Source organism: Camelina sativa, chromosome 12 (assembly GCF_030686135.1).
Source record: "Camelina sativa cultivar CO46 ecotype springtype chromosome 12, ASM3068613v1".
In the NCBI taxonomy this organism is placed as follows: Eukaryota; Viridiplantae; Streptophyta; class Magnoliopsida; order Brassicales; family Brassicaceae; genus Camelina; species Camelina sativa.
The window spans coordinates 7402103-7429500 of NC_141891.1; the positions used below are offsets into that span (position 1 = coordinate 7402103).

At 36.4% G+C, this 27398-nt stretch overlaps 6 protein-coding genes, 1 long non-coding RNA gene and 1 other non-coding gene across 12 annotated transcripts; 5 read left to right on the top strand and 3 right to left on the bottom strand.

Annotated features, from left to right (window-relative positions):
• Positions 1-1276: 1276 nt before the first annotated feature.
• Positions 1277-6111, top strand: LOC104730797 (beta-galactosidase 12-like). 2 transcript variants are annotated; one of them, XM_010450018.3, is made up of 18 exons: positions 1277-1597; positions 1874-1969; positions 2041-2153; positions 2244-2310; positions 2410-2502; positions 2619-2762; positions 3348-3436; positions 3586-3691; positions 3771-3855; positions 3948-4066; positions 4156-4317; positions 4420-4595; positions 4707-4816; positions 4894-5003; positions 5077-5187; positions 5296-5406; positions 5521-5726; positions 5827-6111. In XM_010450018.3, exons 1-18 carry the CDS (start codon positions 1424-1426, stop codon positions 5933-5935), a joined length of 2181 nt encoding a protein of 726 aa, XP_010448320.1. In that variant the 5' UTR covers positions 1277-1423; the 3' UTR covers positions 5936-6111. The 2 variants fall into 2 exon arrangements, with proteins under 2 accessions (XP_010448320.1, XP_010448319.1); XM_010450017.3 differs by having other exon boundaries at positions 1280-1597; positions 4414-4595.
• LOC147930259 (uncharacterized) lies at positions 3349-6344 on the bottom strand. 2 transcript variants are annotated; one of them, XR_015574565.1, is made up of 8 exons: positions 6277-6344; positions 5506-6021; positions 5331-5396; positions 4678-5194; positions 4128-4286; positions 3963-4034; positions 3789-3874; positions 3349-3712 (listed from the first exon to the last, which is right to left on the bottom strand). It is a non-coding gene; the product is annotated as an uncharacterized LOC147930259 (long non-coding RNA). The 2 variants fall into 2 exon arrangements; XR_015574566.1 differs by having other exon boundaries at positions 3963-4048.
• A 1861-nt stretch (positions 6345-8205) lies between these two features.
• LOC104730798 (pathogen-associated molecular patterns-induced protein A70) lies at positions 8206-9716 on the top strand. The gene has a single exon (XR_015574879.1). It is a non-coding gene; the product is annotated as a pathogen-associated molecular patterns-induced protein A70 (transcript).
• A 2174-nt stretch (positions 9717-11890) lies between these two features.
• Positions 11891-13382, top strand: LOC147930260 (uncharacterized). Its single transcript, XM_087476783.1, has 3 exons — positions 11891-11988; positions 12087-12438; positions 13006-13382. The coding sequence occupies exons 1-3, from the start codon at positions 11891-11893 to the stop codon at positions 13207-13209; spliced, it is 654 nt and encodes a 217-aa protein (XP_087332909.1). The 3' UTR covers positions 13210-13382.
• A 1356-nt stretch (positions 13383-14738) lies between these two features.
• Positions 14739-17351, bottom strand: LOC104730800 (regulatory protein NPR2). Its single transcript, XM_010450020.2, has 4 exons — positions 16431-17351; positions 15605-16343; positions 15342-15536; positions 14739-15263 (listed from the first exon to the last, which is right to left on the bottom strand). Exons 1-4 carry the CDS (start codon positions 16992-16994, stop codon positions 14917-14919), a joined length of 1845 nt encoding a protein of 614 aa, XP_010448322.1. The 5' UTR covers positions 16995-17351; the 3' UTR covers positions 14739-14916.
• A 615-nt stretch (positions 17352-17966) lies between these two features.
• LOC104730801 (nucleosome assembly protein 1;1) lies at positions 17967-21137 on the bottom strand. Of its 2 annotated transcripts, XM_010450022.3 has the most exons (12): positions 20921-21113; positions 20731-20774; positions 20445-20540; positions 20226-20318; positions 19980-20067; positions 19829-19890; positions 19552-19736; positions 19255-19432; positions 19133-19176; positions 18787-18994; positions 18666-18683; positions 17967-18272 (listed from the first exon to the last, which is right to left on the bottom strand). In XM_010450022.3, the coding sequence occupies exons 1-12, from the start codon at positions 20967-20969 to the stop codon at positions 18201-18203; spliced, it is 1137 nt and encodes a 378-aa protein (XP_010448324.1). In that variant the 5' UTR covers positions 20970-21113; the 3' UTR covers positions 17967-18200. The 2 variants fall into 2 exon arrangements, with proteins under 2 accessions (XP_010448324.1, XP_087335547.1); XM_087479421.1 differs by lacking the exon at positions 18666-18683 and having other exon boundaries at positions 18769-18994; positions 20921-21137.
• Positions 21138-22017: 880 nt separating this feature from the next.
• On the top strand, positions 22018-25206 carry LOC104730802 (casein kinase 1-like protein 1). 2 transcript variants are annotated; one of them, XM_010450023.3, is made up of 14 exons: positions 22018-22570; positions 22679-22719; positions 22825-22894; positions 22996-23144; positions 23253-23348; positions 23440-23510; positions 23592-23653; positions 23773-23836; positions 23922-24006; positions 24093-24219; positions 24297-24379; positions 24458-24521; positions 24627-24742; positions 24843-25206. In XM_010450023.3, the coding sequence occupies exons 1-14, from the start codon at positions 22495-22497 to the stop codon at positions 25098-25100; spliced, it is 1362 nt and encodes a 453-aa protein (XP_010448325.2). In that variant the 5' UTR covers positions 22018-22494; the 3' UTR covers positions 25101-25206. The 2 variants fall into 2 exon arrangements, with proteins under 2 accessions (XP_010448325.2, XP_087334301.1); XM_087478175.1 differs by having other exon boundaries at positions 22353-22719.
• A 105-nt stretch (positions 25207-25311) lies between these two features.
• On the top strand, positions 25312-27324 carry LOC104730803 (glycylpeptide N-tetradecanoyltransferase 1). Its single transcript, XM_010450025.3, has 2 exons — positions 25312-25519; positions 25800-27324. The coding sequence occupies exon 2, from the start codon at positions 25803-25805 to the stop codon at positions 27108-27110; it is 1308 nt and encodes a 435-aa protein (XP_010448327.1). The 5' UTR covers positions 25312-25519; positions 25800-25802; the 3' UTR covers positions 27111-27324.
• The last annotated feature ends 74 nt before the right edge of the window (positions 27325-27398 follow it).

Below are 27398 nucleotides of genomic sequence, written 5' to 3' on the forward strand. Positions count from 1 at the left end.
GTCCCTAAACTTTTAACACTTTTATTATTTTATATGATGCAATGTATTTCTTTTAATAAATGTGATATTTAAATAATATTTATGAATGTTAAAAATTTAAATAATATCATAATTTTATGAAAGTTTCACAAATACTAAAATAAATGGGTTAGTTTGCAACTTTTATAAGTAAAAGTTATTAATAATAAAATAAAAAAGGAATCTCTACGGGATATTTTTTTTTAGAGGAAAAAATAGAGGTCTCCATTGGAGCAAAAGTCACCTCTATTATAGAGTTTCTCTATTTTAGAGGTAAAAATAGGGAAAACCATTGGAGATGGTCTTAGGTTTACTCCTAGGGTGAACTTTCTTGTTCACTTCTTCCTTTTCAACCAATCAAAATCTTCTATACATTATTTTGTTTAAAAAAATAAATCAAAATTAAATAAAAAAAGCAAAATAGATTAAGGAAACAAATTATGTATAATTTTTTTAAGGAAAGTTAAATATTGGCTTCGTTTAGATTTTACAATTAGAATGAAATGATGTATCGGTTTGGGTTTACAAATAAGGTGATTAAAGTTTAGATTTTACAATTCAAACAAACTTATATGTCGGTTTGGGTTTACAAATGAAGTGGTTAGAGTTTAAATTTTACAATTAAAGCGAAATTATATGTCGGTTTGGGTTTAAATTTTACAATTCAAACGGAATTATATGTCGGTTTGGGTTTACAAATGAAGTGGTTAGAGTTTAGATTTTACAATTACAACGAAATTATATGTCGGTTTGGGTTTACAAATGAGATGGTTAGGGTTTAAATTTTACAATTAGAATGAAATTATATGTCGGTTTGGGTTTATAAATGAGATGGTTAGGGTTTAAATTTTAAAATTAGAATGAAATTATATATCGGTTTGGGTTTATAAATAAGCGGTTTAAGTTTTTAATTTTACAAATTTTGTTTCCTTATTTTATAAAAAGGTGAATGAATAGGTTCTTAAATGCATTATGACATGTCAGATTCTCATTGGCTAAAATAATGAGAAGTGAACAAAGGGTTAACTTTAGGAATGAATCTATGAATTGTTCTTTTTTCTGGCAAGTATTCATTCAATTGTATGCATACATTTAATTCTGTATTGTAAAAGTCAAACAGTTAATTAGTTATTTGATTTAAAAAATATAAATGCATTAAATATACTAAAAAAAATCACTCTTTGTGAAAAAATCTTAAAACATCATCATTTAATTATTTATGATACAAAAGGGAATGATAAGATGGCATGCCTATCAACCTTAATCTATAAATAGCTTCAAGAACCTCATAACTCCAAACCCACACTAATACTTTCGGTGGTATCTTCTTCTTTTCCAGTTTCTCCACAAAAACAAAACAAAACATCCAAAGGTTGGATATATATATATATATAAGAGAAAAAATATGGGGTTAAATTCGAGGGACAAAGCCTGGATATTTCTGGGGATTCTTTGTTGTTCATCTTTGATTTGTTCAGTTAAAGCAACGGTCACTTACGATCGTAAAGCTGTGATCATCAATGGTCAGAGAAGGATTCTTCTATCTGGCTCCATTCACTACCCAAGAAGCACGCCTGAGGTTATACTCTTTAATTTTTGTAAATACATAGAACACAATCTTGTGTTTTAGTATATGTAATTATGTATGGTTAAGCAGAATCTTAATTCTTTTTTTTTATTCTATGCATATTTTCTGCGTTCTTATTGGATCTTTGTTCCCAAATAATTTTTTTTTCACACATGGGTTTTGCTTATAGTCTACACTATTTCATTACAAATTATGTTTTTCTTTTTGTTTATAAGATAAATTTTTTTAAAAATATATATATCGTGAAATGCTCTGTTCTATATGCAGATGTGGCCTGATCTTATACAGAAGGCCAAAGATGGTGGTTTGGATGTTATACAGACTTATGTATTTTGGAATGGACATGAACCTTCTCCTGGACAAGTAATCCCTATTATTTTGACTCATAAATCAAAACTATAGCTAATGCTTTTCTATTTCTTTCTCTGCCTTAGTATTATTTTGAGGACAGATATGATTTGGTTAAGTTCATCAAGCTGGTACAACAAGCTGGTCTTTACGTTCATCTCAGAATTGGTCCTTATGTTTGCGCTGAATGGAACTTTGGGTAAGTTATACGTTCTAGGATACTGTGAGATTGTCCCTTATTTTTTTTTATATCAAATTGTTGATTTGAATATGTTTAAATGGTTTTCAGAGGGTTTCCTGTTTGGCTCAAATATGTTCCCGGAATGGTATTTAGAACCGACAATGAACCTTTCAAGGTCTAAAACTTCTCAAATTTTCTTTTTACATGCTCTTAAAGTATCCATTTTTGGGGGTGTTTTATTAACTAATAAAAGAATGGTTTGATAATGAAAAAGGCTGCAATGCAAAAATTTACTACGAAGATTGTGGGGATGATGAAAGAAGAAAAATTGTTTGAGACTCAAGGAGGACCCATCATTCTGTCACAGGTTTGTATGTTTTCGTATTAGTTTATTACACAATGTCAGTAGTATCCAAGCTGTGAATCTTTTGTTTTTTGAAACGATATTTTCATTGTATGTGTATGAAAATTAAAAATGGGCAGATAGAGAATGAGTATGGACCAATAGAGTGGGAGATAGGAGCACCGGGGAAGGCATACACAAAATGGGCAGCTGAAATGGCAGAGGGACTCTCTACAGGTGTCCCATGGATTATGTGCAAGCAAGATGATGTTCCTAACTCTATTGTATGCTCTTCTTCCTTTTTTTTTTTTTTTTCTCCCTTTACTTATTTTATTTGCTTTCTTTCTTAACCTGGTTATATATATTCTTTAAGCAAAAGAAGAAGTTTTGTTTATTACTTTTTTTCTTTCTTTTCTATATTGTTTTCAATATTTAATTTCTTGTCTTCTCTTATTTTTTCCTATCAATAATACATATATGATATATACCTAACAAATTATTATATAGGTAAACAAAAGAAGATGTTTGTTTATCATATCTTTTGTTTGAATTATAGTGCTTGAATCATCTTTCCTTATTTAGTTTTCTTGGTAGCATTACTAACTTTATTCGCTGTTGTTCTCTTTTGACATAAAATTCTCTTTTCTTGTTAGAAACTGTCGTGTGTTATGCATATTAGATTTTGTATATAACGTTACTCACAATTTATTTGGTTTCCTTTTTCTCATATTTTTTCTGTTACACGGAGTGACCAACTATAAAGAGAAAACGAATGGGATCCATGTTGTTTTCTTATTGTATACAACTCTTTTACAAATTTACATAATCGGTTTTATACTATAATTCGTTTCTTTTTACTTGCTCGACAGATAAACACATGCAATGGGTATTATTGTGAGAATTTCAAACCAAACTCGGACAATAAGCCGAAAATGTGGACAGAGAACTGGACTGGTTGGTAAGTCACACAACATAATTGTCCCTCCTCCCCCTCTAAGAAAAATATATTACTATTCAATACAAATATGAATATCTATGACCAAAATCAACGTATTGTTTTTTTTTTTAAATAACTTTCTGTGTGTGAATATGCAAATGATTTACCAGGTTGACGGAGTTTGGAGGTGCGGTACCATACAGACCAGCCGAAGACATTGCCTTCTCCGTGGCACGATTCATACAGAACGGTGGCTCTTTCATGAATTACTATATGGTAACTTCATATTCTCTATTGCTGAAATAAGAGACACAAGATTTGATTACTAATGGAGTGGGGAAATGTTTTTAAACAGTACCATGGAGGAACGAACTTTGATAGAACAGCCGGTGAATTCGTCACCACCAGCTATGACTATGATGCTCCTCTTGATGAATACGGTAACTCAACTTTCATCACCTGAAAAACAGAATGGTAACAAACATATCAAACCATTGTCTAATACCTTTTTGTTGGGTTATTTGTTCAAAAGGATTACCGAGAGAACCTAAGTATAGTCACTTGAAAAGTCTGCATAAGGTCATCAAGCTCTGTGAACCAGCATTGGTCTCTGCTGATCCTACAGTCACATCACTAGGAGATAAACAAGAGGTAATGCAAATTCAGTAAGCATGAGAAGAGATGGAACAACTTTCAAAAAGAAGTTATTTACCTGTTTCTTTGCTTGTTTTGTTTTACAGGCTCATGTGTTCAAGTCTACGTCATCTTGCGCTGCTTTTCTCTCAAACTACAACGCTAGCTCTGCTGCAAGAGTCTTGTTTGGTGGATTTCCATATGATCTGCCTCCTTGGTCTGTCAGTATTCTACCTGACTGCAAAACCGAGTATTACAACACTGCTAAGGTAAATCAACCTAACAAAAACTTCTCGAACACATTATCTTGTTGTTGATACGTCACGGGTGATGGTATCACTGAGATTTGACCTCTGTGTTACAAGGTACAGGTCCGTGGACCAAGCATACACATGAAAATGGTTTCCACAAACACACAATTCTCTTGGGGATCATACAACGAAGAGATTCCTGCTGCATATGACAATAGTACCTTTTCCAACGATGGGCTTGTGGAACAGATAAGCATGACCAGAGACAAGACGGACTATTTCTGGTATCTGACTGAGTGAGTAATACTTGAAAACTCTTGACTTGCTGTAATCACTCTATCTATCTCACATTCTCGCTAACTCTATGGGAGAACTCACCGGTTGTGTTTGTTTGCGGATATAATCAGCCTTACGATCAGTCCTGATGAGAAATTCCTAAAGACTGGTGAAGACCCTCTTCTTACTATTGCGTCAGCTGGGCATGCTCTTCATGTATTCGTTAATGGTCAGCTTGCAGGTAATATATATTAAGATAGGCCAAAATCATCCTCATGCTAAGCTTGTCTTTTGCTAAAAATCCTTTCTTCGTTTCAGGAACTGCTTATGGATCACTGGAGCAACCAAAGCTAACATTTAGTCAGAAGATCAAATTACATGCAGGAGTCAACAAACTTTCTCTGTTGAGTACTGCAGCGGGTCTGCCGGTTAGTTCTCTCAGAGCTTTTTGCCCATATACTACTGATCACGTTCTGAGCTTTGTGGTCTTTATTGTCACAGAACGTTGGCGTGCATTATGAGACTTGGAATACTGGGGTTCTTGGTCCAGTGACACTGACGGGAGTTAACTCTGGAACATGGGACATGTCTAAATGGAAATGGTCTTACAAGGTCCTTCCTGAAATTCAAGAGAAACGAGTTTTGACTTCCCTGTAGCCTCATCTTACCATCCATCATAACAATGAAATAAACATATATGTTCTTTTGTGTTTCAAGCAGATTGGTACTAAGGGTGAAGATCTGAGCATTCATACCGTAACCGGGAGCTCCAACGTGGAATGGAAAGATGGACCATTGGTGGCCAAAAAGCAACCCTTGACCTGGTACAAGGTAAGAGAAACAGAAGGAATGATAAATCATGTCCACCACACCAACATTGTTATATTGATATGATCAAAAAAAATGAAAGCAATGGGATGGGATTCTAACCATATATTTTTGCAGTCTACTTTTAACACACCAGTAGGGAATGAACCATTGGCTTTAGACATGAACTCGATGGGGAAAGGACAAATATGGATAAATGGACAGAACATCGGACGCCACTGGCCTGCATATACAGCTCGTGGGAAATGCGAGCGGTGCAGCTATGCCGGGACTTTCACAGAAAAGAAATGTTTGAGTAACTGTGGACAAGCTTCTCAAAGATGGTGAGCAACAAAACTGCCTAACCTCTGCTCCTGTCTTCTTTCTTTAATCTTTTAGTCCAAAATTTGACTCAAAAGGTTTGAACTTTATCTTGTTTTACAGGTACCATGTGCCTCGTTCATGGCTGAAGCCAACTAATAACATTGTCATTGTATTTGAAGAATTGGGTGGTGAACCCAATTGGATCACTCTTGTAAACAGAAGAGCCTAATAATAATAGTTTTCTCTCTGACTCCCATTTTTTTCAGGTTATGTAAACCTGTTTCTTTGTGTCTCTGCTTTGAAAAATAAGGATCTCTGCAATCCAATAGAAAGATTACAGATTACATGTACATGTAGTTTACAGAATAATATTTTCTTAAAAAAAAACAAAGCTTTTGAATTTCATTTTCTTCATCTCAGTCTTGTGAAACAATGTAATATATACATACACTACAGTCGTTGATTGAAGATCATAAGACGATACAAATTGTCTCCATCATATAATTCAATAATCAAATCGAAAAAGCTATAAGAAATTTTACAAAATCATGCAAATAGGAAAACACTGACCTGAGGTGCCTTGACCAGAAACTCAAGAACCATCAGCCAATTTTCAGAGTCGGAGCACGGTTTAAGCTCCGTGACTTCCACATTGCTCTCTTCTTCACTATCGAAATTTGGTGGGCCTTTGGGCCTCTCACAACAAAAAGCCCATGTAAAGTAAAAACAATCCTTTTAAGGGAGACATTGGACTTTTCGACATTACGATCAACAAAACACGAGTTTAATTGCATGAAGTGCTAGTTACGGTTTCTAAAATTTTGTAAAAGCTTTTTGTTTATTTTTATAAGCGTTCTTAAACAGATAATGTAATAGTTAAAAGTATGTGAATGCGGACAGCGGACTAATCTTGTCGGCGATTGTAAAGCCTATGGTTGGTTACTAACATCTCATAAATTATTCTTGGTTAATCAGTGGTGAACTGAACATTCAGTGTTCTTGGTCTCTTTGGTCTTTGGGCAAGTTCATATGATATAAGCGGCTTTGTCGTTAGTATGGCATCATTTCAATATTATATACGACTCCTTTGAATACTATATACATATGAATATATGATCAGCGACTTTAATTGTCGTTACTCGTTAGTATATCTTATTTGAATGTTATATACTAAACGACTCAAAAGGAGTTGTGATATTATATAATCGTTCGACCTAAGTAATGCTTCTTCAAGTTGCTTGTTAGTGTTGTTTGCCATGTCGTTTCTTTAATCCTAACTTGACTTTCTGGAAAGATTAAAAAGCTTTGTGAGGATCCTCTCCTCTCCACTTGCTGCATTGATATGTAGAAGACAAACACACACGATTCTCTGTTTCTTTCTTTCTTTTTTCCTTCACTTTCCTTTTTTGTACGTCTTTTTTCCTCTTTTGTATCTTTTTTTTTCCTAACTTTTTTTTTTATTAACATAGAAATGATCTAAAGAAAACGCTACATTAAAGAGGTAAACGAAAATGACAATCACTTAGCCAAATTTTCTGATACAAAAAACTTTTAACACATTTTATCTATCATATGTAAATATGCTCAAGAGTAACGATGTAACAATCGTTCAAGGATCAAAATATGAGCTTAAAGTTTGTGTGAAGCAATGAATACCACGGCAAACAATGATGAATCTTACAAAATATTCATAAGAGTCGGGGGAAATTATATTTAGGTTTAGAATGTTATGGGTTATACTTTTAGTTTTAGATGTGTTATTTGATATTGATGACTGATGTCATCTATAATATACGTCACTGTAATTATTAGTTATATAAGTTTGTCAACTATATTTGTATTAATTTACAAAAGCAACTATTTAAAGTTGAAAATCTTTTAAAAACAGAAACTAAAAGTGTAAAGACAATAAATAATAAATCAAGTAAAATGAAAAAGCGGATAGAAAATGTAAAGGATGATTTATGTAAAAGCAATTAATTTTATATTGTGTTGGAAAGAAGAAAAGAAACTAGAATGAAAAAAAAAAACTTTATAATTAAAAAAAACTAGAATAAAAATAATAAATAATTCAACATGTGATATTAGAGAAAAACAAGATTGTCAAAAGAAAAATATAGGCAGAAGAGGATGATTATTTACGAGTCACGGGGTTAACAATACTGACTTTTTTCTTTGGATATACAGACGTTTGATGGGATCAGGGTAGAGTTTTTTTTTGTAGCCATTTTTATATACTAATAAAAATTGATGTTAAGGAATAATTAAAGTTTAGTAGGATTATGGATTACTTTAACATTAATTAACTACTCATAAGTAATGCGTCATCACTAGTCTGTAAGAAATGGTTTAACTATTTGTCTATTTCAAATGGATGATCTTCTCTTCTCTACAAAAAAAAATACTAAACAAGAAACCACAACATGCGATTCGAACGATATTACGTTGGACCTTCGAAAATCTTGTATTCATGATCTGTACAAATTTGTACTTATCCGAAGTTTTGAACTCGACGTCTGACATATAAACATTTCTTTTTTTTTACAAAAAGACTACTAATCACATGACCCAGAACATATATACTGTTAAACATCTGACTTTATTACAAAACAATCAATATAAAAAGACAAACTAAGAAAAATTATGTAAAAATTAAAAAACAATAAGAAAGACCCCATCCCTACATTCAAAAATCTAACGCAAGGTCATTAATGATTAACCAAGACAAAAAAATATCTCTAATATAAATATCATCCATTACTTCACCCTTCACTCTCCGACACACACACAACAACAACACAACACAACACAACACAACAATGGAGCTAGTTACAAGCTTGACCAGCTGGTTAACTCCGACCACTCTCTTCCTCCTCCTCAATTTCACCATCGGCACCATCTTCATCGCCAACCGTTTCAGCTCCTCCGGTTCAAGAAAACACAACCCGCATCAAGATGGTTTCCGGTCGGGTTATGACCAAGGTCAGGCAAGGTTCGGCAGACCTCCTTCGCTCATAGACAGAGTCAAGTCCATCAACTTCAGTCTCTACAATTCTCATTCATCAGAATCCGAGATCCACTACTCCGGGTCGGATCATAACCCGAACCCACCTCCATCTCTCTTGCAACGGGTCAGATCCTTCAACATGCCTTCCTTCAAGTTCCCACAACACAATTCCGAAGGAGACTACGCTGCTTACGACCTCATGACCCGAACCGAAGAAATTAACCGGGTCGACGACCCGATCGACAAGATACCGGAGAATGACGTCACGACCGAACCTAGAGTCGGAGCTCCATCACTCTTGCAGCGGGTAAAATCCATAAAGCTTCCTTCTTTATACAGATCCGAGCCAGATCCGATCCCCGAAGAGACAAAGCCGACGAGGACGAAGTCGGAGTCGAGCAAACCGGTGACGAAGAAGAAGAAGAAAGCTACGGCGAAGAAGATGACGAAATCGGCTAGCGAGAGATACACCGGACGGGAAGAAGAGACGGGTGATACCGTGGAGAAGAGACGACCGGAGACAATGAGAGCTGAGAGACCGACGCCTATGGTCGACGAAGGTGTGGATGATAAAGCTTCGAACTTCATCAACAAGTTTAAGCAGCAGCTTAAGCTACAGAGGCTAGATTCGTTTCTAAGGTACAGAGAGATGCTCAAGAACGAGTAAAAAAAAAAAAAACTTTAAATTACGTTTTTGTCCTTTCGTCGGAATCTGTTTTTAGAACCTGGTGGTAAATACGGTTGCATCTGAAGGGCTTTTAGGTCATTTCGACACATATCTGTTTTAGTTTTGTTTGCTAGATTTGGTGATGACTGGTTATGACAAAACTAGTTTGTGTCGTGTGCGTAATTGCTGGATCTGGACATCTGAGTTCCACTTAATCTTTTGTCGTTTATTTACTCGGATGGTAAAAGTAGTTTTTATTACGTGGAAACATTATTCTAATTATTACGCATCGGTTGTTGTTGCGACCGAAGAAGAACATTCATCGATTTACTTTAATTCCCTCGTCACATATTCTAATAATTACTTATACTATCTTATTGTTCTTTAATAGTATAATTATAATGAACTGTTTGTTTAAGAAAATTATTGTTAATGATCAACTGGGATTCATTTTGGGTACGTAGTTGTTATCAGCCTACTACTATTTATTCAACTACCAATGACAAAGACGGTTCTAATTACATGCTTATATATTCTCATTAAATTACATGTTTATATGTTATATCACCATATATTGATGAAGTTTTTAGTCTTCTGACAAAATATCTAGTGAAAGAATATAGTTCTAGAATTTAAAAGGCGATATATATTTGAGGTAATTAAGAAAAAAAAAGCAGTGGAATTTAAGAAAGAAAATAAGTTTGAAATATGTTTTGGACTTCTTTTACACATGCGTGATATGTTATCAGTATTATGTTATATTTCTATATATACCTGTAATTCACCAAATTCAGGTTATATACAGTTTTAGTCTTGAATAATCAAATGTTGTGTTATGAATGACAACAAAAGTCTTCAATTATATCATGAAGTTTGTTAGAAGCAAGAAACTAATAAAAGGAATATTTGAGATATGGGTCATATGAAGTTATTTTTCAAGAGTGTGGGCTAATATGAAATATCTCAAATTAGAATGTGGTATTTGGAGAGGTCAAAAAAGAAAAGAAAAGTGGTATTTTGTAATAATTTTTCTTTCAATCCAATATGTTTTAGTTGACGTGCCTTTTTTTATTCTATTTCTGATGCACGTATTCACTAGTTTATAAGCAGCAATTATGTGTATTTTGTTGTATGGATATGTGAACATATACTATTCCGTTAAACTTATGTACCGAGTTTTATAATCTATAAACAATTAATGCTTTAATTATTTTGGATGTAGGTCTTTCGTCTTTAAATTATAAATAGACAGGGAATAGTATTTGTATATTTCTTTTTTTATTTTATTTTTAATTTCACTTTCTTTAATTATAAAATGGGAAGATCGCTATTCGAATGCTACTACTGGCATTATTCTGGATTTAGATAATTGTGCAGTACCAAAACAAGTCTGGCCAAGTCAACTTGCAAGCAATATGTGCATGTCGCTTACTGCAGCCAATTTTTTGGGTCGTGTAAACATTGAAGCTGCTGGGTAAAACATTTCTCATCATATTGTGCAAGAGCTCCAGAACTCCAGAATCAGAGTCTACCCTGTTTTTTCTGGTAAAATTATTTACGAGTGATTTAGTTTTTTAAAATTAAAGTGAATGATTTATAATTGCTTGTTTGCTTGGACTTTTTAGCTAGACCACAAGCATTAGACTTCAAACTTCTCTCCAGAATATCTTGCTTGGACCCACCAAAACCCAGCACCAGCAAATATGGTTGTAATATCTAGTGATAGAGATTTTGCAGGGTGGAAGACTACAACATGATGATTGTACAAATTTTGAGGAGTTCAAACCTCGATCTGAAAATCACATCAAAATTTGTCTAGGATTGGGCGAGTGAACAAGGAAGGGTACTCTCGCTTGAAGGAAAAATCAAGAGGCAAGCCAAATTTATTCAGTTGAGAGAGAATCACCTGACAAAATTTAATCTCGTCACTAAGTCTACATAGAATGGAGATGCTTCTCCTTTCATAAAATGTGACTTCTGTCACCAGCTCCTCAACCTGAAAAACTGATTTGCCCAACATGCTCCTACTCTGTGGACTATTTATTGAACTACTAATGACAAAGACGATTCTAATTACATGCTTATATATTCTCGTTAAATTACATGCTTATATGTTATATCACCATACATTGATGAAGCTTTTTAGTCTTCTGACAAAAAAACTAGTGAAGAATAATAATGACAAGAATATAGTTGTAGAATTTAGAAGACGATATATATTTGAGGTAATTACGAAAAAAATGCAGTGGACTTTAAGGCCATCTTTATCAGTATATCTGATAGGGTGTTCTTGGACTTTTTTTATTTGGAAAAAATTAAAAAGTGGGCTTAGATCATAGAAAATGATCTTATTTGAAAACTGTTTTTTTGTGTTGTTCTTATGCGACGTGGCATTGTCTCATTGAAAACAATTTTTGTAACGGAGAAAACTTTTCATTTCTCATTTTGTTCGATATCGTGACAAACTCCTTGTGAATTTGGAAGAAATTTATCCCAAAATTCAGTTGCAAATGGAGGAGAATGATTTAACTTTTGGTGACCTCCGACTGTTCGAACCGTTACTCATCACCTCCACCGACGGCGGATCTCAACGGCGACTCTGGTTCAGGTAATCGTGACTCGTCTCCTTCCGATGGCGAATTGATTTTTTTTTCTGGGTTATCGTTGAATGAGGAGGTTTATGCTACGGTTTCTGGGTTATCATTGAATTGATCCACCGACGGCGGATCTCAACGATTCGTTGTCTCCGGAGGATGCGGCTAAGGAAGAAGAGGTTTACGCTACGGTTGTTAAGTTGGAGGAAATTCACGAGGGATACGAGAAGCTCTTGAGGGATTTGGAGGAGGAGCTTTGTAGGGGTTATGGTTTGGCTGTTGATGAGTCGTTGAACGGTGGGGATGAAGTGAATGAAGAGGTTTTAGCTGTGATTAAGGGAGCTGAAGATGGTGGAGTCGTTGAAAGGATTGATCTTTCTGATCGTCAGCTTAAGCTTATTCCTGATGCTTTAGGGAAGATCGTTGGTTTGGTTTCCTTGGATCTCTCTCGCAATGATCTCAAGGTATTGTCCCCCGAGACTTTGATTCGTTTCTACATGAATCTTGGTGTGTTTAGTTTCGAAAAATTTGGTCTTTTTGCTGTAACTTATAATAATCTCGATTAAAGCTCCAATGGCGTCATGAATCTAGACTAGTTCTCTGATTGGTAGAGGTTGTGTTCTGTGAAGGGTGAAAATCATGAAACTTTGGAATGTGACTTGCTTTAGCTTATGAATCTTGATGTATCTGTGAAGCTTGATTAGTCATTGGAATTATTTGGTCGAGGATCATATAAAGAATTGCAGATAACTCATGATTCTGGTGATCTAATTGCTATCTTTAAGGGTTTAGATGTGTGTGTTTTCAGATTTGTGAACCATCAAGGCTAGAGAGTAGATAGTTTCTGAAAAAACTGCAGGTCTTTGGAAAATCTGCAGGTTACAAACAAGCTCATTTGTTCTTTTCTCTGTGAATTGTTCTCTAAATTTTGTGTTTGGGATGTGATTTGTAGTGTTTGCTTAGATTGAAAGAGAAAAGCTAAATGATAGGTATGTTCAAAGCTTTGCCTAACCCTGAGCTCTGTTTTGGAGCCTGGCAGGACACCGAAGACGGATAAAGTAGCTATACTAGATAAGGAGAAGATAGAGCAACAATTGAAATCTATGGCGGTACCTCCATCGGGTTTCATGCCTCCCCAGCATCCAGCAGCTTTCCTCCTGTTGCTTAATCTTCTTTCTGTTAGATTCATCATTGATCATAGTTCAGATGATTCTTTATCAGTAGTTTTGCAGTAACCATTGGGAGGGGATTAGAGAGTTTTATGATTTTTTGTTTCGGTTTATCAAGTATTTAAGCTTTACTATTATATTATTACATAGTATTAAACATTGTTAAATTTTAAATTAAACATTAATCTATGTATTTATTAAACATTCTTAAATTTCTATAAGAATATTATGTTATTAAATATTAAGATCTTAAATATGTTCTCCCAATAACTAACTTCTTAACAAAAGTTCTTAACTACTGATCTTACATTATTTTCACAATATTTATACTCTAAGAACACCCTAAACTGATCTCCCTATAAAGATGCCCTAAGAAAGAAAATGAGTTTGTAACATGTTTTGGACTTCTTTTACACATGTGTGCTATGTTATCAGTACAACATGCATAATTTTGTCCACTATTATGTTATATTTCTATATAGACCTCTAGTTCACCAAATTGAGGTTATATACAGTTTTAGTCTTGAATAATCAAATGTGGTATTTGGAGAGGTCAAAAAAGAAAAGAAAAGTGGTATTTGGTAATAAATTTTCTTTCAATCCAATGACCAATAAGGCAATATGTGTCGGTTGACGTGCCTATTTTTATTCTATTTTCACTTTCTAGTTTGATGAACGTACGCGCTGATGCACATATTCACTAGTTTATAAGCAGCACAATTATGTGTATTTTGTTACATGGATATGTGAAAATATACTATTCCGTTAAGTTTTATGTACCGATTTTATAAACACACTATATATATGAATGTCTTTTTCTGAGGTAATCATAGCTTCAAGACAAATACTATATCATTCATGACATTTTAGTGTATGTGAATTAGATAGGTGGGCAATCTAATTTACAAAAATGATGGTTCGTAAAGCCCGACACATTAGATGGGGAAGATACTCTGGGCACCGGTTCCCTACCATTGTCTTTTTGTGTGTTGAAACTTCATTCCAATGTGAGAGGAGTACTGTTAACCCCTATAATTTAGTGTCAAATAGCAAAGTGACAAGTGGCCATTTCAAGTCACTATCTCTAAGATTCAAAATCAGTCGTACTTTGAATTCGTATGTCGGTAGTTACAGCCCTAGAACCTAACGGGTTTTGTCACTGTCCATAGTTTTGAAGAATGATCCACGGTTCACGTGTTGTGAAAGAGAGTTTTATAATAGTCACGTGAGTTTCACATAGTCTGAGAGCCTCTGCGTGAGTTAGAGTGTTTTTTCTGCTTTCGACGAGGCACCCATCGTCTCATCATTTGTCTTGTTCGATTTTGTGGTGGAAACAGAGGACTGGTGCCAATGCTATGATCATGATGTAATGACAAACCTCGATAAATAACTACAGGAGTTTGGGTATAGATTTTTAAACACGTGTATGAATAAAATGGTTATTTATTAGAATATAATGTATCACACTAAAAAACAATCTCTTGAGTAAACTGAATCCAAAGTCCAAAGAACAAGTGCGTTTGTTCTTGTTACAGAATTACAATATTTGTATGAAACGCACTTGGAGTTGGAGCTAGAATTCACATGATGCAAAAAGTGAAGAACAAAACTATGATACAAAGGATGCAAAGTGAAGAAAAAAACTATACTTACACACAGATGAGAGAGAGAGAGAGATGGTAACAAATAATATACATGTGGTACGTATACAACAATTACATAGGGGTGGCCAAAACTCTTAGCCTGTTTCAAAACATATGAGACATCAGATTTTTAGTTGGAGTTGGAGGAGTGAAATGTGACATGATTTTTCATTCCCGAACTCCCGTTCCGGCAAGGTTGTTTCACAAAATCTCGTCTGTCCACTCTAAGGCGCCGATGAGAGAGTTTACTATTAGACCTCATCGCAGATGTTGGTTTGGATGTAGAAGACTTTCCAAATTCCTCCTTGCCCTCACTGAAGGTCTTCATCAAAGTCTCTTGTAGTTCCATGTACCTTTGCTTCTTCTGTAACCGTTTCTCAGGAGTGTCTTCTTCTACACTAGCGAGATAATTTAAGTCCTCGGTGTCCATAAAGTGATCGAGCGAACAGCGTGGGAAGTAGCGTTTCCCTAGGTCCACTAAAAAAAAACATCATTAGATTTCTTTATTCGTAAGAAAAGAGATGAGACATGTTACATGTAAGAATCAATCCATACCGGTGTCACAAAGTGCTCTTAGTCTACTCAAATGCTTCTCTTGGATTATGAACGGTGCCATGTTTAGGTCCAGTGATGTCTGCTTTGGATCTGCAGGCTCGAGACTAGAAGCTGTAAACTCGCATGTTTCGTCCAATTTGACGATATCCATTACTATTACGGCTTCCACTGGAAAGAGAATTTTAGCCAATGCAACTACAAAAGGACATAGCGTTAGCCAACTCAACCGGCACTTGATTTTGAAGTGAAGGAAGAAAAAGTACCTCGATTCTCATAATAGAGCAACCTCATCTTTAGTTCCTCGGGAGTCACTGGAAGAGAAGGTGAAGCTTCTCTAGGCAACTGATATTCTAGCTTTTGTGCATGTTCAAGTACCTCTATACATAATCCACCTTTCAAAGAAGGCTTACCTTGCTCTGTAGTAGTATTGTAATCATCCGCTTTAGTGAGCCGTTTCGCAATCACTAGAGCAGTTCTACCATCTAACGTTGTATCCAACGCATTTGCTCCTTTTGTCAATAAAGACACTATCAGCTTCGGCTCCTTCCGTATCGCAGCAACGTGAAGAACAGTGTACCCTCTTGGATTTCTATGGTTAACATCCGCAAGCTCTAAGTTGATGAGATCATACGCAGTCTTCACATCGCAATGCGCGACAGCAAAATGAAGAGCATACGACTCATCAAGATTAGTGTATCCTTCTGTCAAAAGCATCTTGACAAGCTCAACGTCATCTGAGTCAAGTGCCTTGTATATATTCTTGACATGTTTTTTAAGTTCAGGTGGCTCTAAAAAAAACTCTTTACGTATGTAAGTGATTTGCTTGACAATATGTTGCGGCAAATACTTGTCAAGACTAACAAATTCCATATCAGACTTTGCTATAATCTTTATGCATCTATCTAGAAGCTTCTTGTATGCTTTACCACATAGAGTATCAAGCTTTAATATAACCAATATGTCTTCTACGACAATCTTGTCTACAATATCCAAGAATTGTCTCTGAAAAAATGCAAATAGAGAAGCCTTAAGAATTGTCACACAATTTTTTCTTTTTCTTGATGCTATGGTTTAGTTTGTGTGTTTTACCTCATACAGAGTCATTAGCTCAGGAATCTGGAAAACGAAAGCCAAATAGAGAATCTCCACCATGAAATCAACCACCGGCCGGCAAGCCACGTGGTAGCAATCGTCATCGACGCAATCAGAAGCTCCTCTCGGCGGCGGTCTCACTCTACCGCTGTAGACGTAAGCCAAGACAGCCATCACGGAGTCAAAGCCGACTTCGTAGTCCCTGGCGATCTCCTTAAGCTCGATCTTAGTGACGGCCGTGGATCTTTGGTTCTTGGCGGCAGCTGCGGTGGCTAAAGCGCTTTTGAAGACGGGAACTCTCGCGGAAAGAATACAACGGTGGAAAGAAACTTCCCGGCCGCCGGAGAGAACGAGTTTAGCGTCAGTGTAAAAAGTCTCCGGAGAGTCGAAAACAGACTCGAGACAGTTGGAGAGAAGCTGAAGAGCTGTTACCTCCGATGATGTTAGGACTTCCGAAGGGTAATCGATAGATGACTCGGCTGCGAAGAAGCTGCTGTTGCCGCTTGTGTTGCTTATCTCGTATGAATCAGAGAATCTAACGGTGTTGGTGGTGGCCATCATCACAAAAAAAAAAAGAAAAAACAGAGTCGGAAGCAACAGAGACAAAAACAGAGTCGGAGACAAGTGAAACAAAAAAACAGAGTCGGAGACAAGTGTTGGAATTTCAAGAAACAAAGACAAAAACACTCTTTTTTAAAAAAACAAAGAACTTATCATCAATGGTCTGTGTCGAGACTAGAGAGCACCTTTGGTGTAAGTTTCTACGAAACTGGAAAGGTTTTATAAAGAGAGAAATAGGTTTCTATCTCTCTTTGCATGTTTCCAATTTACCAAAACAGTGACTGTTCGAGTTTGTCTTTTTTGCCCAATTTCTCTACACTTTCATTCGTTTAAAAAAAAAAGCAACATCTGATTCTCATTTCTTGACTACCAAATTTTCCACAGATAATATATAAAAGCTGAATCGGAATGGACAAGTCAGAAAACATATTTAATACTACATTAATGACACGATTAGTATTTGATTTGGCGGAGGCATTTCATTTTTCAAACTTATTCATCATACTGATTTTGACAGATTTAGACTTTTGACTAAAATTGGTCATAGTCCAATGTTCTTATAATTTAGCTTTACATAACAAAATGGTTAACATTGAAAAATCATAGCCAGTAAACAAACGAATAATTATCGTTCCCACTACTACTCAATACAACAAACTTGGTTAGTTGATAGTTTATACCAGACTGTTTGGTTGATTGACCCAAAAACTAAAAGTTAAGAAACCTCTCTTTCGTCAACAAAGATGAGTCATTCACCTACATAAAATCTAAACTATCATCAACTAAACCTTTTATCTTTTATACGGAAGGAGTTTTTAAACACTACGATACTAGACGAATTCAGACCCGGCACATCATCCAGAAAGCATAAAAATTGCTTGCTTCTACAAATTCAACTTCATATTACGTAAAAAAAAAACGTATCAAACATTATGTCCCTTTCGAACAGAACAATGAAGTAGTCAAGGCAGAGACTAAGAAAGGGGTGATTCATTTCATAAATTTAAGTGCTTCCAAGAAAATAAACACCAAAAGAAAAAAAATAATCAAAACTCCTTTGAGCATCATCAAATAAGGAGACGAATTTCACTATAAACCCAAAACTTTTTTCTCAATCCTCATCCTCCATGAACAGAGAATGACCCACATATATCATAGATTTTCACACGTTCTTTTTTTGTGTGTGTGTTTGGTAGAGCGTAGAGATTACTGTTGCTTGCATTCAGGTGGCCTCTCACCTTGTTGACCCTCACCAACTATCTGAGATCTCCCTCCCTTCTGCAGTCCAAACAAAGAAAAAGCAAACGATTATCACATTTGTCACAGACATAGACACAACTACAATATGAATGAAAATGAATAAAGTGATCCAAGAGCTTGTCTAGTCTCTGCTATGTCATTAGTGTGTCGTTGTCAGAGTCATGCATAACTAGCTAATTCATATTCATGCTTGCTTGGTTACGTCCAGCAATCTATATGATTCATGGACTTCTAGAGCCTACATTTCCTATATATATTCTAGAGTTTCATGACCATGCTCAGCCTGACATTTCTTGTGTTTCTTGATAGTTTACGACTTTCAAGGATTGCTCGAGTGTTTGATTATTCGGCAGGAACTTTGGGGTCTCAATCAAATAAAAACTTTTTAGATTGAAAATGTCGGTTACATACCTTGTTTCCGATTGATGGCTGCATAAAACATTTAAGCGAATTCAATTGATTAGTAAAAACGAAACTGGCAGGTAAATTTTAAAAAACAAAGGAAACAAAGTACTTGGGGCACACTGTATACCTTCTTTTTGGTCTTGCTTTCTTCCTCATCCTCATCATCATCCTCCTCATCTTCATCATCATCTTCGTCTTCCTCATCCTCTTCATCATCCTCATCCTCATCAATGTCATCTTCTTCGTCATCATCTAATTCAAAGTCATCTGCTTCCACAGCCTCACCAGTAAACCATGAGACAGCACGAGGGATAATTTTTTCCCGGATTGTAGATCTGCAGGAAGCAAGAACTACTTGTGATCAGAATATCAATAAAGGGATCATACTATTTGCAGCTGATAAAGTAGACCCATGACTCAAAAGCAAACTCAGAACCCAACATAATAAGAAGTATGTTAAGAAAAGGACGAACCCAATGTCATAATCTTGTTCCATCAGATTTTGAAGGTCCTCAGCCTGCATAAAAGAATGGGAGGCATTACTAAATACGTAAACTTAAAAGATGACAGATCTTTTTAAAAATCGTTATCTTACTCTTTCCTCGTCGATTTCTTCATCTTCATCTGGAACTTGTGGAGGAGTGAAGAAGTTAAAGAAGCTTGCGCAATCTTCGGTTTTGATGATTGGTTTGGCATTCTTTGAACCTTTCTTAGGCTTCTTCTTAAGAATCTTCTGAGTCAGGCACTTTCCAGGATACCAATCAATTTCTGTCCTGAAATGAAGGGAAAAAAAGAAAGAAATCAATATAAGTAAAGATATTGTCTACAGCTCAGTGCAGTCAGTAAAGCAGAATGTAGTACACAATATTTGCAGGAGAGCATAAGCAGTTACCCTATAGCCTTCTCAAGTAGTGGCTCATCTTCATCAATCATATGATAAGACTTTGTCAAAACGGTGTTTTTAAAGTACGGATTGGAGTCGAATACAAACTCAAGTTTGAACCCTTTAGGTTCTTCAATCTTGCACCACTTAATATCTTTAAGATAGTTGAGAGCCCCTTCATCACGCTCTGTGACCTGACATGTAGGACATTAAGCTATACTCAATTTTCCATTGTTATGACTGGGAGTGTTTATAAAATGAACACCAAAACTGCATATAGGCTAACCTCCTCAGAAGTAACTTCATTATTTTTCAGGGCAGTCAGCCAGAAACTTGGAACTCCTTTCTCTGGATGGAATACATTGAAACATGTTAAAACAAACCAAAATGATAATAAAACAAACAAACAAAGAAGACAATTGTGTTCATGAAGATACCTTCTGCAGTTTTTTCCTCTCCTTGCTCCACCTTCGTATCTTCTGGAGCCAGTTCAACTTCAACAGTTCCATTCACAATCTCATAACGCTGTGCCATTACAAGATGCAAAGTAGAATTCATGAGTTTTAGATACAAATATAACTAACGATAAGTAAACATAAGCAACAAGAGTATAAACAGACTCCCATTGATTTTCATTGCTTTGGTTTAGTTAGATGGTTTGTGCATTCAACAGATATAAATACCTTGGTATACAAAGGCTGATACAATGTTTCATATTTAGCTTCAAGAATAGCTCTCTCCTCACGGAACTTTGCTTCTAGTTCATCATGTTGGCTCTGCGTGAAAACAAGTCATCAGTAGTAATCAAAAACGCAACACTTTACTTTTGAAACCAAAACAAAAACTCCATCAAATAGCTCACATAGCTTGAGAAAAATAAATGTGAAAGAAATTTCGCTAACCTGAATATCCCTCAAGGCATCAACACGCTTTCTTACATTAGGAGTGAGATTCTCGAGCACATCAGAACGCTGACTAGCCAGATTCTGCAGCTTGTTCTGTAAAATTAACATATTTATAAACAAACAACTAAAAAAAACCAATCTTTACAGAACCCATAAGTTATCATTACATATACAACAGATACAGACTCTAAATAGACACTCTTGAGTAAAGGTAACTTATTCAATAGCAAGTCTAAAGGACGGGTTTTTTTTTTTTTGTAGAAGAAGAGAAAAAAAAACTAACCTTAAGAGCGTTCACAAGGCCAGCTCTATCCTCGCCTTGAAGAGCTGAAACAGAAAAAAAATCAAATAAAGAGTCAGTTAGAAGTTAGAACCACACGACGAAGAAAGTGGTGAAAACAGAGAGGAATTAGGGTTTAAGCAGCTCTGGCAAAAGAAGTGCAGAAAGAGTATGGGGGAGAAATTAAACGAACCAGCAGTAAGATTGGCGACGCTGAATTTGTTGTCTTTGTCGTTGCTCATTGTTTTTGAAGATTTGGAGACGAAAAGGTTTTTGAAAGTGAGAGATAAGAAAAAGAGAGAGAGAGAGAGAGAGACGAAAGGGTTTTTGGGAGGCGACTCTCTCTTTTAAACCTTAACTCGTAACCCTTAAATCTCTCCCTCTCTCTCTTTCTTTTACTTCCCAAGACCAACACCAAGAGGCCTCTCGCACCAAATTAGTAAACCTAGTGTAACTGCCATTTTTATTTAATTATTACTACTAGTATTTTTTTCAGTTCTCAATATATAGTATCAGATTTTTTTTTTTTTTTTAGCAACATATATATCAAATTTATATCTTTTAGATACTAATAAAAGAGAATGTATGATTTTTAGATTCTTAAAAGAAAAACTCCCATTGCAAAAGCAACAATGGTTTTCAAAATATTCCAAACCAACAATGTTGTTCAAACAAATATTTTAATCGGCGACAGCAAAAAATTTAGGTTTTTTTTTGATTGGGTCTACTAACTTCACCAAGGCCCATTTAAAAATGGATTCTCTCTTGTATGTTGTATTTGTACTGTATGCTGCGTAAACTCACCCCGAGTTCAAACGAATAAAAACGAACTCTATGTATGTACCTAACTTACCACTACCAGAAACAAAAAACATGAGACAACTAATCAGAAAACTGTAAATCTTAATTCACCCTACTAAAAAGCAACAGCAAAAGAGAAAGAAAAAGCTCCGACTTAGTAGAAGAAACAGTTTATAGCTTTTACGTCACGCGTAGCAAACACACCACCCCTGGTAAAAAGTGGTAAGTGACATCTTTTTCATATCAAATAAAACTTTTTTTTTTCTTTCTACCATTAAAATAAGCAAGGAAACAATACTCTCATACAGTTGTAAGCGTGCATGCTTAAATTCCAAAGTAAATCTGAAATTTTCTAAAACCGGTCCTAGGTTTAGTTGTTAATTCAGTTCGAGGTCACAGTATATAGCTGAGGGGTTTGGTTAACCGATTAGTAACCAAAGATTAGAAAACCAAACCGAGCAAAACCAGAATGATCCAGAGGAGGTGAATAAAGCAAAAAAAATTAACATATGATGATTACCCGCAACTGCAAGGGAATTAGGAAAGAGGAGAAAAAAAAAAAAAAGACTCAAACTTTAAGAAAAACATCCTCATCGTTTTGTGTCCATCGAATCGAAAGCTCTTCTTTTTATCTTCGTATTCAATTCATTCTTGAGAGGAGAGAGAGAGACAGAGAAGAGAGAGGAGCATTGGAGGGAGAAACACACCATTCCTTTCTTAAAAATGGAGTCTTTTCACCAGATCGAGGGGACGAGGAAGATGATGATTGGGTTTTGATTTGTATTCGTGGGAGAAAAAATTCGATTTTTTTGAATCAGTAATCTCATTGTTGGTGTGATCTTCTGGGTTTGTTTTATGGATTGCTGATTCTTGTTCTGATGGGTCGTCTTCTCCCGTCTTATTGAATCTGCGTCTGGGTTGAGATTCTAATTAGGGTTTCCTTTTTGGGTTCGTGGTTATTAATTGATGGAGCCTCGTGTTGGAAACAAGTTTCGCCTTGGCCGGAAGATTGGTAGTGGCTCCTTTGGAGAGATCTATCTCGGTTCGTCACTCTCCCAATTTTCTCTCTTTTTCTTGTTTGGTATTCACAAATTCGTATTGGTGGTGCTCCTCTCTTTAACATTGTTGTTAACCTGTGATTTTTGTACAGGTACTAATATTCATACCAATGAAGAAGTGGCTATCAAGCTTGTGAGTTCTTGTTTCTGAGTTTGTCACCACCTGTTTTGTTTGATCATGTTCAGTATGTTGATAGCTGAGGATTGAATCTCTTTGTTTTTTTTTTCTATTTTCCAGGAAAGTGTGAAGACAAAGCATCCACAGCTGCTATATGAATCCAAGTTATACAGGATTCTACAAGGAGGAAGTAATGATTCTTATCTTCTAATAAATCTTTATTTCTGATAATGGGTCTGTGATTCTTGTTCTGTTTCTTATGACCTTTCTTTTGCATTTCTACTTTGGTAGCTGGTGTTCCGAATGTGAAATGGTTTGGTGTGGAAGGGGACTACAATGTTTTGGTGATGGACTTACTAGGACCGAGTCTTGAAGATTTGTTCAATTTCTGTAGCAGGAAACTTTCATTGAAGTCGGTCCTCATGCTTGCAGATCAAATGGTAGTACAACCTCTTTGTCTTCTTTATGTGACTCCTTTCTTTCATTTGCTCGTTTACCTTTCAGTAAAAACTGACTTCTTTTCTTCCTTTGGTTTTTTTTGTGTTAAGATCAACCGTGTTGAGTTGTTCCATTCAAAATCTTTCCTTCACCGAGATCTCAAACCAGACAATTTCCTCATGGGCCTTGGAAGGCGTGCCAACCAGGTTTATCATCTTATGTTGTAACTATATCCTTCTGGTCTCATTTTACTTCTGGAGACATCGTTGGATTGATTACGTTTATTCATTCTCGAAGGTATACATTATCGACTTTGGTCTTGCTAAGAAGTACAGGGATAGTACAACGCATCAGCACATTCCATACAGGTGAGGCGATATCCTTGTATTAGCTTTTGAATGTTCTTTCCTTTGAATGCTCTTAAATTTTCATATGTTTCCCATTTGCAGGGAAAATAAGAACCTGACAGGAACTGCGAGATATGCTAGTATGAACACTCACTTGGGAATTGGTAAGCTCGGCAAGACCTGCTTCATATCTATGTGTTCTAGTTGCTCTCCTAATGTGTTTTGGTATCAAGGTTTGATACTCATCTGCTGTTATTTGTTTTCTGCATTGTGAACCCTAAAGAACAAAGTAGAAGAGATGATCTTGAGTCTCTTGGTTACATCCTTATGTACTTCCTCAAAGGAAGGTGAGTTTATGCTACATTGCCTAGCTTCATTTTTGACCCCTGACACCTTCATTGTGATGACGTGTTGAATATCTTGGTCTTTTAGTCTTCCATGGCAAGGGCTGAAAGCTGGAACCAAAAAACAAAAGTATGAGAGGATTAGCGAAAAGAAAGTTTCTACATCCATTGAGGTAATTCCTTTTTTCACAAGTATGCTGCTTTTGACTCTCATTTGTGTTTCCCCTTAAGATGATTCTTATATGATCGCGCCTTGCAGGCATTATGTCGTGGTTACCCGTCTGAATTTGCATCCTATTTCCACTACTGTCGGTCACTTCGTTTTGATGACAAACCAGATTACGCTTATCTCAAAAGGATATTTCGAGATCTCTTTATACGTGAAGGTTTGAGATTTTTCTTCCCTCTGAACGAGCCAGTCCACAATTTCATTTCCTAAGAGGATTTCATTTCTCTGTTGCAGGGTTTCAATTTGATTACGTGTTTGACTGGACCATCTTGAAGTATCAACAGTCACAGCTAACCGCACCCCCATCTCGTTCCATCGTAAGTATAATTTAAGCTTCTTGGTTACTCTATCACTTTTGGATGTGCATTTTCTGATCAGAGTCTCATCTGCTGCAGAATCCGGCGGTTGGAACTAGCGCCGCCTTGCCTCCGGGCATTTCTAACATGGATAGATACACAGGTAAAGTTCCCAGATGTGCACTTTTCACTCAAAAGTAATTCTCAATCCTCTAACAGAAGATATAGTATCCACCTTATTGATTTGTTGTTCATTGTGTTATCCAAGGCGAGGAAGAAGGGAGACCGCATATGGAATCCTCTCGACGGAGAGTTTCAGGCGCTCTTGACAACTCTGCGAATCTTTCAAACCAACCGACTTCCTCAAGTGCTAGAGACTCCATGGTATGAATTGCTTTGCATTTGTGGATATGAGTTGGAAGAAGATGTGACTTTTGTGGCGAAAAGTATTCAACTTTGCTCAAATTCGTTTTTTTGGATGTAGATGCCGAGCTCCTCGTTGTTTACACAGTCAGCAGGATCATCGAGGAGAGTAGCAGCGGTAAGTAGCAGCCGGGACAATTTCCCGGGAAGCGAGGAGTTTCAGAGAAGCCGTGCAGGTGACGTCAGCCGTGGTGCGATTCCAAGGAACTCTCCGGTGGAGATTGCGAAGAGGTCTTCTTCATCCACAAGAAGACACTACGAATCAGCCATTAAAGGCATAGATAATCTTCAAGTCTCCGACGAACACCACCCCCACTGAGATACAATAATTTGTACTCTACTTGGTCAATGACCATTCTTTTTCTTTTTCCTTTTTCTATCCATGACAGACACTACGAAAATTTGAATACAGTTTGATTGATCCACTTGAAACGCAGTAGTCTACTCTACACTCTTCTTCACTACGATATCAAATTGGTAGGGGGACTATATTAAATATATATAAATATTGGGGTTTAAACGCAATAATTAAATATAAAGATGAAGAAATGCAATATTTTCAAGGCTGGTTTTGCAATTTCATCCGATACGGTTCAGCTCAATTCATCCGATACGGTTCAGCTCAATTCATCCGTCACACAGTCTTCGTCTTCGGCTTCTCCTCCTTGAGGAGCTTACTCACTGGAGCCCTAAGGTGACGATTCCCGTAATTGGAGTTCCTATTCGACAAAATCATCGGTGAGTTTTACGCTGCCGTCTTCATCGTCATTATCCGTGAGATCTATTTTGATCACCGATGTTTTGTTTTTTACGAATTCGCTTGCCTTTATTTTCATATGGGAATAACGAATCCATAGTTAGAATGCTCAATCGATCTCTGGTGTTTGTGGTTTGAGCTTCAAATCGATTCCGATTTAGCTATGGTTGTAGCTAGGTGGTAGATTTGACAAAATGCACTGATGATTTGGTTTTTGATTTCTTCTCTCATAGTTTCATTACTACTTACTGTTAATGCTAGGAAATGGGAGACGACAATTCACCTCCGAAATTTATGAAAGAACAAGAAGCTGATCAAAATGCTGAAGCAAACGCATTAGCTGTGGAAGATACTTCACTGGAAACTATAGTCAGACGATTCCAAGACTCCATGTCGGTGGAAAAAACGCACAAGTTCTGGGAGACTCAACCTGTTGGGCAGTTCAAAGATATCGGTGACACGAGTCTACCTGAAGGTCCTATTGAGCCTGCAACTCCGTTGTCTGAGGTCAAGCAGGAGCCTTACAACCTCCCTGCTGCTTATGAATGGACCACATGTGACATGAAGTCTGATTACATTTCCTCAGAAGTTTACAACCTTCTTAAGAACAACTATGTTGAGGATGACGAGAATATGTTCAGGTTCAATTATTTGAAGGAGTTTCTGACTTGGGCTCTTCGTCCACCTGGTTATTATCAGAGCTGGCATATTGGAGTCCGTGCCAAAACTTCGAAGAAGCTTGTTGCTTTCATCAGCGGTGTGCCAGCTAGGATCAGGGTGCGTGACGATGTTGTGAAAATGGCGGAGATTAATTTCTTATGCGTTCACAAGAAGCTTAGGTCTAAGAGACTTGCACCTGTTATGATTAAGGAGATTACGAGGAGGGTTCATTTGGAGAATATTTGGCAAGCAGCTTATACTGCAGGGGTTGTACTTCCGACACCAGTTGCTACCTGCCAATATTGGCACAGGACTTTGAACCCTAAGAAGCTCATTGATGTCGGATTTTCAAGGCTTGGTCCAAGAATGACAATGAGCAGAACCATTAAACTGTACAAGTTACCAGATGTGCCAGTTACTCCTGGATTCAGGAAAATGGAACCCTGTGATGTCCCTGCTGTAACACGGTTGCTCAGGAATTATCTTAGTCAGTTTCTCGTTGCGACTGACTTTGATGAGAATGATGTTGAGCACTGGCTTCTCCCAAGAGAGGATGTTGTGGACAGTTATCTTGTAGAGAGCCCGGAAACCCATGATGTTACTGACTTCTGCAGCTTCTACACTCTTCCTTCAACAATTCTCGGCAACCCCAATTATACAACACTGAAAGCTGCATATTCTTACTACAATGTGGCCACCCGGACCACTTTTACTCAGCTGATGAATGATGCTCTAATAATCGCCAAACAAAAGGGTTTTGATGTATTCAATGCATTGGATGTCATGCACAATGAGAGTTTCCTAAAAGAATTGAAGTTTGGTCCAGGAGATGGGCAGCTTCACTATTATCTCTACAACTACCGTTTAAGAAACGCCTTAAAGCCATCGGAACTTGGTCTGGTACTCTTATGAGCTCGCATATTGTTTTCATGTTCAATTAGAATCAGCAAGTTGGAGTTTTGGGTTTTTGTTTTTCATATCTAATGTCAACAGTTGTTACCTCTCTTATTTCCTCTAAACCCTTTCCCCAAGTCTCATGAGATACTGATGCTTATCTAATGTTTTGGCAACGTAGAATTTGAGATTTCTGCAAATTTAATAGAAACAGTTCTCAGGTTTCTTGTCATTCTTATGCCATTTCATCTGTTTTTTATGGTTTTGCTTTTGTATTCTCCATGATCTCTCTTAAGCTTTATTCTG